Source organism: Ovis aries, chromosome 24 (assembly GCF_016772045.2).
Source record: "Ovis aries strain OAR_USU_Benz2616 breed Rambouillet chromosome 24, ARS-UI_Ramb_v3.0, whole genome shotgun sequence".
Lineage (NCBI taxonomy): Eukaryota > Metazoa > Chordata > Mammalia > Artiodactyla > Bovidae > Ovis > Ovis aries.
In genome coordinates this window covers 2635400-2646510 of record NC_056077.1, presented here as the reverse complement: position 1 = coordinate 2646510, position 11111 = coordinate 2635400, and the positions used below count along the sequence as shown (strand labels likewise).

Genomic DNA, 11111 nt, shown 5'->3' with positions numbered 1-11111 from the left:
TTCCTATTGTTTGCTTTTTAATTTTTTTAAATTTTAAAAACTGTTGTTTTGGTTTTTTTTTTCAGGCTGCACCATGTGGCTTGTGAGTTCACTGTTCCCCAGACGGATCAAACACTGACCCTCTGCACTGGGAACACAGAATCTTAACCACTAGACAACTAGGGAAGTCTCTGCTTTTTTATTTTGAAGCCAGCTTTGCTTGTGTTTTTTTAGTTTTTGGCCACCTCTCTATTATGCTGTCTACTGTGACTTCTTTTTTTTTTTTGCCACACAGCATGTGGGATATTAGTTCCCAGTGAAAGTCTCCCAGTCATGTCTGACTCTTTGCCACCCCAAGGACTGTCAGTCTCCTCTGTCCATGGAATTCTTCAGGAAAGAATACTGGAGTGCGTAGCCACTATCAAACCCATGCCCCCTGCATTGCAAGCTCTGAGTTTTAACCGCTGGACCCTCAGGGAGGTCCCTACCGTGACTTCTAACATTAGAAAACATGCTCCCTGAAGGAGTTGGTAGATAGCCACTTCTTTTTTTTTTTTAAGGAGGAATTGATAAAACAGAATCAAGTCTCTGAATCCTTCTGGATTCCAGTTCTCCTTTGTTTGGTGGAGGGAATGAGAAAGAGGCCTGGCTTCCTGCTCACCCTGCAGCCCCCATCCCAGCTCCCTGCCTGGTGGGGGCGTCACCGGCCCCAGGCCCACAGGTGTCCAGGGGGACACGAGCTGCTTCTCTAGGCACTGGAGTCACTGGGAGCCCAACTTTCCCTGCGTCCCCGCTGTCTGATCACTTCTGACTTTTGTTGCTTGGTTTATTTCAAGGCACAGCCTTCTTAGAATTGGCTTTGAAAAAAAAAAAAAAAACAAAAACGAAGAAGGATGCCCTAGAGGCAGTGTTGGCCCAGAAGAATTCTGAGAGGCCTCTGAAATCCAGGGAATCGACCATCAGGTGCTGGAGGAATGTCGCCGTCCTGACCTTCTGAAACTTTCCCGTTTGCGATTAGACATTTTCAGCTTCATTCTGTCTCGCCGAACCCTCCACACCGTTCACCTGGATGTTCCCCGGCACGGGACAGCGCTGGGCCCCCAGCGTGCGCACAGAACACTTGTGCAATGAGCCCCAGTGAGTCTGGGCCCGGCTTCCACACTCCCCCCTCCCCAGGGAGCACAGGACGCAGCGCCGAGGGGGCCGCGGCGGAGGCGGGGAGAGAGGGGGCGTGTGTGACAGGCCCCAACTGCGGGTGACGCCCCCTTCCCCTCGCAGGGCTGCTGGAGAAGGGAGGGGAGCAGGAGAGGGGCAGGGGCCGGACTGGGAGGAAGGGGACAGCGAGGAGCGGAGGGAGCCCCCCCAAGGCCTGGCTCTGCCCGGCCGCCCGGCCATCGGAGGGCAGGACTGTGCGGACCCGGCGCTCCAGGGCCGGGGGGCGGGGGACGGGGAGGGGGCGGCCGGCCTCGGCCCCTGCGCCCCCCGGGGTGTGCCGCACCCTCTGCGCAGGCCGGGAGGCTGAGGCCGGGCTCTGCCTGTGCTCCAGCGCTCCCCACGCCAGGCTTGGGGTCTGGGGTCTGCCGGACCTGGTCCCCGGCCCTGGCACCAAGCCGAACCCAGACCAGAGCCTCTGACATCAGCCCTGTGCCCCAGATAACTTCCTCCCGGAGCCGCTTCCGCGGCGGCTGCACGTCCCCAACCCGGCCTGCCACGCCCGGGGCAGGAACACGGTATGGTCAACCAGCCCTGCCTTCCCAGAACCAGCTTCGGCCCCGCCCACCCGGCCCTCGGTTCCGGGAAGCCCCCCCACTGCCCCCACCCTCCGGCTGGGGTAGGAGGGTGCCGCCGGCAGGTGGTCGTGGCCTCCTTGGGAGTCCTGGAACTGCTGGGACCCAGTCCCTGGACGGAGGGCCGGCTAGGGCGCTGATGTCGGTTGGGGACCCCCACTCCAGACTCCTTCCCTGCCCCACTTTGTTCCATAAGCACAGGGGACCGGGACTTTTTGTGCCCATCCCCCACAAAAGTGTAAAACCCAGTCCTGGACTCTGTTTCATTCACTGATGTGGGGTACATTGTGTGTGTGTGTGTGTGTGTGTGTGTGTGTGTGAGTGTGCGAACGCACGCGCACTCTTGGGTTCAGTCATACCAGACTCTTGGTGACCCTATGGACTGTGTGTGTGTGTGTGTGTGTCCGCGTGTGCGCAGATGCCTGTGAGCTCAGTCATGCCCAACTCTTTGTGACCCTATGGACCGTAGCCTGCCAGGCTCCTCTGTCCATGGAATTTTCCGGGCAAGAATCCGGGAGCGGGTTGCCATTTCCTTCTCCAGGGATCTTCCTTCAGGAATCAAATCGGCAGCTCTGTGTCTCCTGCTTTGGAAGACAGGTTCTTCACCACCAGTGTCACCTGGGAAGTAGAGAATCAATACGAATGAATGAACAAATGAAATCAATGAATGAATGAAACAGGGAGGCTCTCATGGGCGGACGGCAGTGAGTTAATGTGGGGCCTGTGGTCGGTTGGGGGATGTGGTCAGCCAGGGTAGGGGTAGAACTCCAGGCCACAAGCAGCCTGAATAGGGCCTATGCACCCTGGCCTCAAACCCTTGGGTGAGGGTTCTGGCCCCTTGGGGTTCAGGGCCAGGTCATGGAGGAACCAGAGTTCTGGGGTGCCTCCTTCCTGTCGAGAGGAACTGGGCTGGCCAGGCTGACAGGTCCAGCAGCATAGCCGAGCTGACACTCATCTGCAGCATATAACCCACTTCATGGAGCCCCGAACGTCGTGCTCGAGCACTCGCGACTCCTGCCACCGCTGTCTCCTGCCCGGCGGGCACTCCAGCCAGGCCGAGACCATGAGGCAGGTGCCAGCCGTGGCTCTGCTCCTGCTGTTGCTGCGGTCCGGTGAGTCCTACAGATCGCAGGAGAGTCCTACAGGTCCTACAGGTCTGTCCTGTTGGCAGCTGTAGCCCAGTCCCCACTCCCTGGCCAGGCTGGGGGCTGCAGCACTGGCCTCCTCTTCTCGCAGGAGGAAGGTTCCAGACATCCCACCTGGGGGAGTGAAGTGGGGAAGGCAGCGTGGGTGCAGGCCTGCGAGCGCCCTGAGGCGGTGACCCGGGCAGGATCCACCCCCACCCGCACCCCCACCCTTGTTCCCGCTGCCTCGAGTGAGCAGGGCCAAGTTCTGGGCTTGGCATTCCGCTTCCTCTCATCTTGGTCTCTCCAAGGCACAAACACAGGGCTGCCTGGGTGCAGGATCTGAACTCAAGACTGCTGGCCTCTAGCCCAGGGCCAGCATCCGCAGGGCCAGGAAGGGTGGCCGAGCACGGCCTGAGCCAGTGAGCCACAGAAGGCCAGGGGCGCTCAGCAGGACACGGGGCAGGGGTGCAGGTGGGAAGGGGCGGGGGGCGGCTCCTGCACCCTGGCCCCTCTCCCAGGCCCCAGTAAGGGTGAGCAGGTGTCAGCCAGGGGCCCCACCTGCCAGGCCCCTCCCAGCCGGGCAGGCTGCTCTCTGCTGGAGAAACTCTCCTGCATTCCTGGGCCCGCCTGGCCTGCCCAGCCACCTCCTCACTTCCGTGTCCTCAAGTCACCTCGCAGGGCCCGGCTGTCAGCCTGGGCTGCAGCCCTGCCAGGGCTCCAGGCTTCCCACCGGGGAGGAGGCACCTTGGTGGGGAGACCCCAGACTCCTTGGGCTCCACAGGGACCCCCAGGCCTCGCGCCCTGCCTTCCTCCCCTGGCACCAGGATAGCAGCGTTCTTTGAGGGAGCTCTTCTTTGCCAGGGTGTGTAACCCTGTGATTGCTCCTGGTGGGTGGAGTAATCGAGGTCATTGCCAAAGTGCAAACAGCGGCCTGCACTTGGCTCTCCAACAGCTGACACCAGAGGCCTGAACTCCTTCAGCACCATCCTGGCCTCTCATCTCTGGCTGTTCTCTCCTAAAGCCTTGGGTCTCTCCTGCCTCCACAAGCAACCAGATACAGGAGCAGAAGGGCCCTGGAACCAGAAGAGGGGCCTGACACCCTGCTGGCTTACCCAGCCCTAACAGGACGCCCACCCTGCCCAGCCTAGGTCTCCACATCGCTCTTCCTCAGGCAGTCCTGCTCCCACTGTCCCGCTTATATATTCTCTGGGCTCAGGCTCCCAGGATGCGGGCCCTGCTTCCGCAGAGATCCTGAGCTCATGGGTGAGATGAGATGACAATTTCACCCCCAGGGCTAGGTGGGCAGAGCTCTGTGGGGCCAAGTGGGAAGACAGAAAGCTCAGCAAAGGGAGCCAGGCTGCCCAGACAGTACAATCAAGGAGGGCTGCCTGGAGGAGGGGGAGGAATTTCAGTTAGGTTTAGCACTCTGGATTAGGATCTGGATTAGCACTCTCTAGAATCTGGATTTAGACCCAGGAGGAAAGGGGTGCTGTGGACAAACATTCACAGGCAGGAAAAGTGAAGTCAAGGTCGCTTAGTCAGGTCTGATTCTTTGTGACCCCAGGGACTGTAGACTGCCAGGCTCCTCTGTCCGTAGAATTCTCCAGGAAAGAATACTGGAGTGGATAGCCATTCCCTTCTCCAGGGGATCTTCCCAACCCAGTGCTCAAACCTGGTTCTCCTTCATCACAGATGGATTCTTTACCATCTGAGCCACCAGGGGAGCCTCAGAGGCCAGGGGCTCAGTCCAAACAAGAAGCCGAGGTGCATCAGGCTGGGGTGCAGAAGCCTGCAGAGCCTCAACAAGAGGGTCTGCCAGGCAGGGTGCGAGTGCCCTTGATCCCAGGCGTGGACAGTGGATCCACATACTCGTACAGGAGCGGGGATGGCTGTGGGGAGAACCTGGGCAAGGCTCTGGGAAAGTCCCATGGGGAGGGAAAAAGCTGGCCAGGGCATTTCAGCTTTGTGCAAGAAGCAAGAGCGCAGGGTCTGGGGTTATCAATCTGACTGTGAAGAAGGCTGAGCGCCGAAGAATTAATGCTTTTGAGCTGTGGTGTTGGAGAAGACTCTTGAGAGTCCCTTGGACTGCAAAGAGATCCAACCAGTCCATTCTGAAGATCAGCCCTGGGATTTCCTTGGAGGGAATGATGCTGAAGCTGAAACTCCAGTACTTTGGCCACCTCATGCGAAGAGTTGACTCATTGGAAAAGACTCTGATGCTGGGAGGGATTGGGGGCAGGAGGAAAAGAGGACGACAGAGGATGAGATGGCTGGATGGCATCACTGACTCGATGGACATGAGTCTGAGTGAACTCCGGAGTTGGTGATGGACAGGAAGGCCTGGCGTGCTGCGATTCATGGGGTCGCAGAGAGTCAGACACGACCGAGCAACTGAACTGAACTGAAATCAGATTATACTAAGACGGGAGGCTGGAGGGAATGCCCACCTGGGGCACGCGTGCATTTTTAAAGAGCCCCTTGTTGACACAGTCAGTGTCTGGGCAGATGTCCTGCTGGCCTGGGCTGACTGCCCTCACCCCCACGTGTCTGTTGGCGCCTCTACCTGGAAAAGTGGCCGGTCCTGCCTGTGCCTGCCTGCTCCTCTTGACCCATGCTCAGCACCCTCTGCAACTGCTTCACTGTCCACCCCCCCCCCCCAGCACTGGGGAGTGTGCCCCTCAGCTGGAAGAATAGGGTCCTGTCAAAACCCACAGGGTCACAGAGGGGTGTGGCTCAGCCCGGCCATTTCCTGCCCGGCCGCAGGGGCCCCTCAGCCGCCTGGGACTGGTTACTGAGAGGGGCTGGAGTGTCGGGGGAGTGTGAAGTGGGGAGAGGCTGTCCTGACCCCCCAAGCTCGGATCAGATCCGCCCCAGTGACCAGATCCACAAGCAGGGCTCTCGTACGGGGCGGGCTACCTGGAGCTGCACTGGTCGAGACTGTCGGCCTGGCTGGGGTCTCTGAGCTGGGGTGGAGGGGCCTGTCAAGGCCAAGAGGCGGGCCCTGTGCCTTGTCCAAAGACTGGGGGACAGTGGTCCCAGGGAGAGGGGTCCACTTCCAAAGAGTGCCCCCGGCCCTCCCACCACCCCTGCTGTCCCTCACACAGGCAGGGGTGCTGGGGCCGCCTGTGAGCTTGCTGGAACGCCCGAGAGAGGGGCTGGCGCCTGGGACTTTGGGATCTTAGGAGGACTGACCCACGACCACCGGCTGGCCTTTCTACTCCCCTGAGACGAGCGAGACCCAAGCGGCTGGGCAGGCGGTTGGATGTGGAGCCTCGCTCACTCTGTCTGGCCCCTTATCCCAGCCAGCCCTAGGCTGGAGGAGGGGGTTGCGGGGGGAGGCCCCACAGCCCCGGGGTGGAAGGCCAGATCCTCAGCAGAGCTTCCAGACGAGGACGAGTGTGGGGTGTGGAGGGAAAGCCCTAGTGGGGTCCCAAAGGAGCCCTCTTGCCCCAAGTGGGAGGGTCAAGCTCTGACGGAGTCCCCTCCCTGGCCTCTCTGATTGGTCCTCGTGTGGCAGGGTGCCTGTCTTTCCTTGCAGGTGAGCCCTGGCCCACAGCCCGGCCTGTGCACACTGTGGGGGCAGGACCTGCAGCTGAAGGCTGCTAGCCTCTCCTGCCAGGTCCCCGGTGGACAGTCCTGTGGAGTCTGCAGGAAGCTGGGTGTGCAGCAGGGGACAGGCTAAGGACCCGCAGAGGACCTTAGAGGTCCAAGCAGAGGACCGCAGCTTGGGCAAAGTTGGCTGATCACCCTCTTTTTTCTCATTTTCAGGAACTCAGGGGGGCGAGGCACTAAATGGTAAGGATCCAAGGATTTTGGGTAGGGGGACAGGAATGGGCTTGGCTGAGATCTCCGAGACTGGCCAGGACCCCCATCCCCAGTGAGACCCATAATGAATGGGCCCGGGACAGGAATCCCACAGTGGGGAAAACTGGGGAGCCTAGACAGGAATTTGGGGTGGAAGGGGAAGGTCCGGGGGCCCATTTGTCAGGCTGGAAAGTGAAGTCACTCAGTCGTGTCTGACTCTTTGCGACCCCATGGACTGTAGACTACCAGGCTCTTCTGTCCATGGGATTCTCCAGGCAAGAGTACTGGAGTGGGCTGCTATTTCCTTCTCCAGAGGATCTTCCCGACCCAGGGATTGAACCTGGGTCTCCCGCATTGTAGGCAGACGCTTTACCGTCTGGCCGGGGGGTGGGGTAAGACCTTTACCCGTGTTATCTCACCCCCACCGCCCAGAAGGTCAGGTGTCACAGGTGAGGGGCAAGGGGCCCACAGCCTGCGTCAGAGGCTGACTGATGCCCAGGCTTCCGATTTAGGCCTAAGGTCCCAGAGCGGGTCAGGGGCAGGAAAGCGAAGTGAACAGGATAGGAAGGCTTGAGTGTGGTTTTTGGGGTGGGAATCAGAGCTGGGGGATGGGCGCCCCCCCCAGCCCCGCCCCGGCTCTGTTCCCCCAGCCTGCGGGCGCCCGCGGATGCTGAATCGGATGGTGGGCGGGCAGAACGCCTTGGAGGGAGAGTGGCCTTGGCAGGTCAGCATTCAGCGAAACGGAAGCCACTTCTGCGGGGGCAGCCTCATCACGGACCGGTGGGTCCTCACCGCCGCGCACTGCTTCTCCAAGTGAGTCGGCCGCGCCGGGCACTCGGCTCCCTGCCCTCCGCCGATGGGCCAGGGGCACAGATCGTGCGACGGAACCGCGCCCTCTCCGCTCGCCTCCCGCAAACGCCGGGCTTCAGCACCGCGGACAGCGCCGGCCCGCGGACAGTGGCCGTGCGGGGCGCCCTGGCCGAGCCCCCACGGCCCGAGAGAGGCTGCGTCTGCGTCATCTGAGCCTTCTTTGCCAGGGCTCCCTTTGGGTCCAGCCTCGGGGCCAGCTTCCAGCAGCAGCCCCCGCTTCCGGCCTCTCGTTGCCCCCAGCCCAGCTGGGCGCGATCCATTCCCCCCCCGGGGGCTCACAGTGAGGTGCTTCCGCCAGACGGGCCGCCCCTGCTGCTGGCCGCAGGGTCCTCCCGTTGCCTGCCTCTCTTCCTCGTCTCCTCCCACACCTCAAATCCAGACGCTCCCTTTCTGGTCGGGGCTCTGGGCACAGGTGGACGAGGCAGAACGGCCATTCCTCCTCCTCACGCTGAGGTCACCTACACTGCCCCTAACCAAGGGCCCGGCCACCCAACCCTGCCTCCACGCCGTGACCTGCCTGGTCCGGGGCCTTCAGGGCTGCCCAGGCATCTCAGCTCTCGCCACACCACAGCTCTTGCAATTCTAAAACCTCACATCTCGAGTTCAGAAATCCAGGCTCAGAGGGAGCAAGTCACTTGCCTCAGGCTGGACCCTGGTGGGTGATCATCTTCGACCCCCACAGACAGCCTTTCAGGTGGGGACTGTTACTGTCCCCACTTTACAGACAAGGAAACGGAGTCACAGAGAACTTGCTGGGTGACTTGCGCGAGGTGGCTGGGCTGGCCAGGGTGGAGCCGGGAATTTAAAGCTGCTTGGGGTTTACACCCTTTCCCACCTCATCCCGTAGTACACCCCCCTGGAGAGTGCACTCCGGAAGACAAAGTGTAGACTGAGCTGTCAGCACCCTGGGGAGCGGGGAGGAAGTCCAACTCCTCCCTACTTCTCATCCCCTTAACTTCCGCTGACGCCTCCCCGGCCGCCTCACACCAGGTTTCTACTCTCCCACCAGCACCTCTGAAACATCCCTGTACCAGGTTCTGCTGGGGGTGCTGCAGCTGGCGAGGCCAGGGCCACATGCCGTGTATGCCCGGGTGAAGCGGGTCGAGAGCAACCCCCAGTACCAAGGCATGGCCTCTAGCGCCGACGTGGCCCTGGTGGAGCTGGAGGCACCTGTGACCTTCACCAACTACATCCTCCCCGTGTGTGTGCCTGACCCCTCAGTCGTCTTTGAGTCGGGCATGAACTGCTGGGTCACCGGCTGGGGCAGCCCCAGTGAGCAAGGTACTGGGGGCAGGGCGGGGAGAGAAAGGGTGGCGGGCCTAGAGAAGGCAGCCTGGGGGCCACCCTGAACCAACCATCTTCTGTTCAAACTGCCACACGTGTGTTAGTCGCTCAGTCGTGTCCGACTCTCTGTGACCCCATGGACTGTAGCCCACCAGGCTCCTCTGTCCACGGGGTTCTCTAGGCAAGAATACTGGAGTGGGTAGCCATTCCCTTCTTCAGCGGATCTTCCCAACCCGGGGATCGAACCCTGGTCTCCTGCACTGCAGATAGATTCTTTACCGTCTGAGCCACCAGGAAGGTCCACAAGATCACTGCTCAAATGGGTGGAGTAGGTATGGGAAAGGGGCAGCAGACAGAGGAGGAGGGGCCACAGGGAACAGAAAGAGCCTGGCCTGGTGGGTGGGAGGTGGGAAGAAGGAACTCTGTCTCACAGACTCCAGCCAGAAGATCTAAAAACACAAGAGAAAAGCAGGTGGGACAGAGCTGCAGTTCTTGAGAACCAGGGCCTGGGGCCCCCGGTGAGACTGTCCCCTGAGCCACACCTGCTGTCTCCCCTCTGTAGACAGCCTGCCCAAACCCCGGACCCTGCAGAAGCTCGCCGTGCCCATCATCGACACGCCCAAGTGCAACCTGCTCTATAGCAAGGATGCGGAGTCCAGCTTCCAGCCCAGAACCATCAAGGACGACATGTTGTGCGCAGGCTTCGCGGAGGGCAAGAAGGACGCCTGCAAGGTAGGCACTGGGGTGGGGCGGGCCGAGGCTGAGCCCTGCTCCCTGGGCCCCAGGCGGAAACCAGCCCACCTGGGACAAGGGACAAGGCCCAGGAGGTGGGCCCACAGGGCCCAGACCAGAGCTATGCATTCAACCAGCCGGGAAAGTAGGTTCCTGGGTTCCGCCTGGGGGAGTCAGTCAGTGGGTCTGCAGTGGGACTCAGGAAGCTACATCTTCAAGACACTTCTCTGAGGTGATTCAGGGTGGGTAGTGTGGCAATGCTAGAGAAATAGGCACCCCAGGCTGGAAAGGAAGGACCGCGGGGGCGGGGGTGTCCTGGGCAGAGATGAGTGAAGGGCGGGAGACAGGCGCAGGCACTGAACCTTGCAGCTGTGGAGCCCGGCTCTTCGGCCTGCCTGCGCTGACACAGGCACCTCTGCTTCGGCCCCAGGGAGACTCCGGGGGCCCCCTGGTGTGCCTTGTGGGCCAGGTGTGGCTGCAGGCCGGGGTGATCAGCTGGGGCGAGGGCTGCGCCCGCCGCAACCGCCCAGGTGTCTACATCCGGCTCACCTCCCACCATGACTGGATTCACCGGATCATCCCAGAGCTGCAGTTCCAGCGGGCAGGGCCGGGCGGTGCCCAGAAGCGGGACCCTCGGAGCTGGCAGCCCCTCAGTCGGAACTCCGCACGCTGCCTGGCTGCCCGAGCCGTCCTGGTCCTCGCAGCCCTGCTCGCTTTGCTCTGAGCCTTGCTCGGGCCGGTGGGCAGTGGCCGCCCAGGTCCACGGTGTACATTTGTAAATAGCCCTCCAGTTCCCCCTCCTCTCCAGTTCCCACTTATTTTTATTTATGTTCACTCTCCAATAAAGACCCAACCTCAGGGCTGGCTGTCTGGACGTGGCCCCTCAGGGGCATGGCGTCTGGTGCTAGGGAGGGGTGTGGGGGCGAAGCTCCACACTGGAAGCTGGATGTCACCCAGCCCCACACGGGCAGCCTCCCCACCCCCCAACCTGTGTCCTTTTTCGCCAACCTGATTGTCACCATGTGTCACCAACGGGCACCCGGGGATGGCACTGGGGGCAGCGACCGACACTGGCAGGGGGGCCCAGCAGAGCTCTGGAGGAGGGGGCTCTGTGGGGCGTCAGGGAGCAACCCCCACTGCCTGTCGGACTCACCCAACAACGTCCCTTGGTGAGGCTGAGATGCTGTGCGGAGGCAGGGGCTGCTCCTGGTGCCCCAGGGCCCCTTGAACCCTGGCTTCCTTTCCTCCACGCCCTCCCTCCCTCCGTGTCAACCTCCTCACAGGTGAATCTGAAGTTTTGGGGGTGGGAGGCTGGAGTAGGGGTCCACACCAGCTGGGAGACCATTTATCTCCTGTGACCCTGGGCAGCACCTCCACCAGCCTCCCAGGTCAGGCCACAGTGTGGATGGTGAACTCGCCCAAGCATACGTCAGGCAAGGCTCCACAGCCACCTGGAAGCGTCCAGGGACCCTGCAGAACCAACAGCCCAGCCAGCTGAACCCCCCCAGACCCGGGGATGCAGGGGTGG

At 61.4% G+C, this 11111-nt stretch overlaps 1 protein-coding gene across 3 annotated transcripts; it reads left to right on the top strand.

Annotated features, from left to right (window-relative positions):
- The first annotated feature begins 2422 nt into the window (after positions 1-2422).
- Positions 2423-10441, top strand: PRSS27 (serine protease 27). Of its 3 annotated transcripts, none has more exons than XM_012103989.3 (7): positions 2423-2470; positions 2728-2878; positions 6662-6688; positions 7348-7510; positions 8577-8848; positions 9414-9583; positions 10014-10441. In XM_012103989.3, the coding sequence occupies exons 1-7, from the start codon at positions 2438-2440 to the stop codon at positions 10305-10307; spliced, it is 1110 nt and encodes a 369-aa protein (XP_011959379.3). In that variant the 5' UTR covers positions 2423-2437; the 3' UTR covers positions 10308-10441. The 3 variants fall into 3 exon arrangements, with proteins under 3 accessions (XP_011959379.3, XP_042095974.1, XP_042095975.1); XM_042240041.1 differs by lacking the exon at positions 2423-2470 and adding an exon at positions 5998-6150 and having other exon boundaries at positions 2760-2878; XM_042240040.1 differs by lacking the exon at positions 2423-2470 and having other exon boundaries at positions 2720-2920.
- Positions 10442-11111: the final 670 nt, after the last annotated feature.

Coding starts and splice junctions, on each gene's coding strand:
- PRSS27 (XM_012103989.3), top strand. CDS start 2,438: ATGAAACAGGGAGGCTCTCATGGGCGGACGGCA. Junction 2,879..6,661: donor CCTGCTGTTGCTGCGGTCCG/GTGAGTCCTACA, acceptor TCTCATTTTCAG/GAACTCAGGGGGGCGAGGCA. Junction 9,584..10,013: donor GCAAGAAGGACGCCTGCAAG/GTAGGCACTGGG, acceptor CTTCGGCCCCAG/GGAGACTCCGGGGGCCCCCT.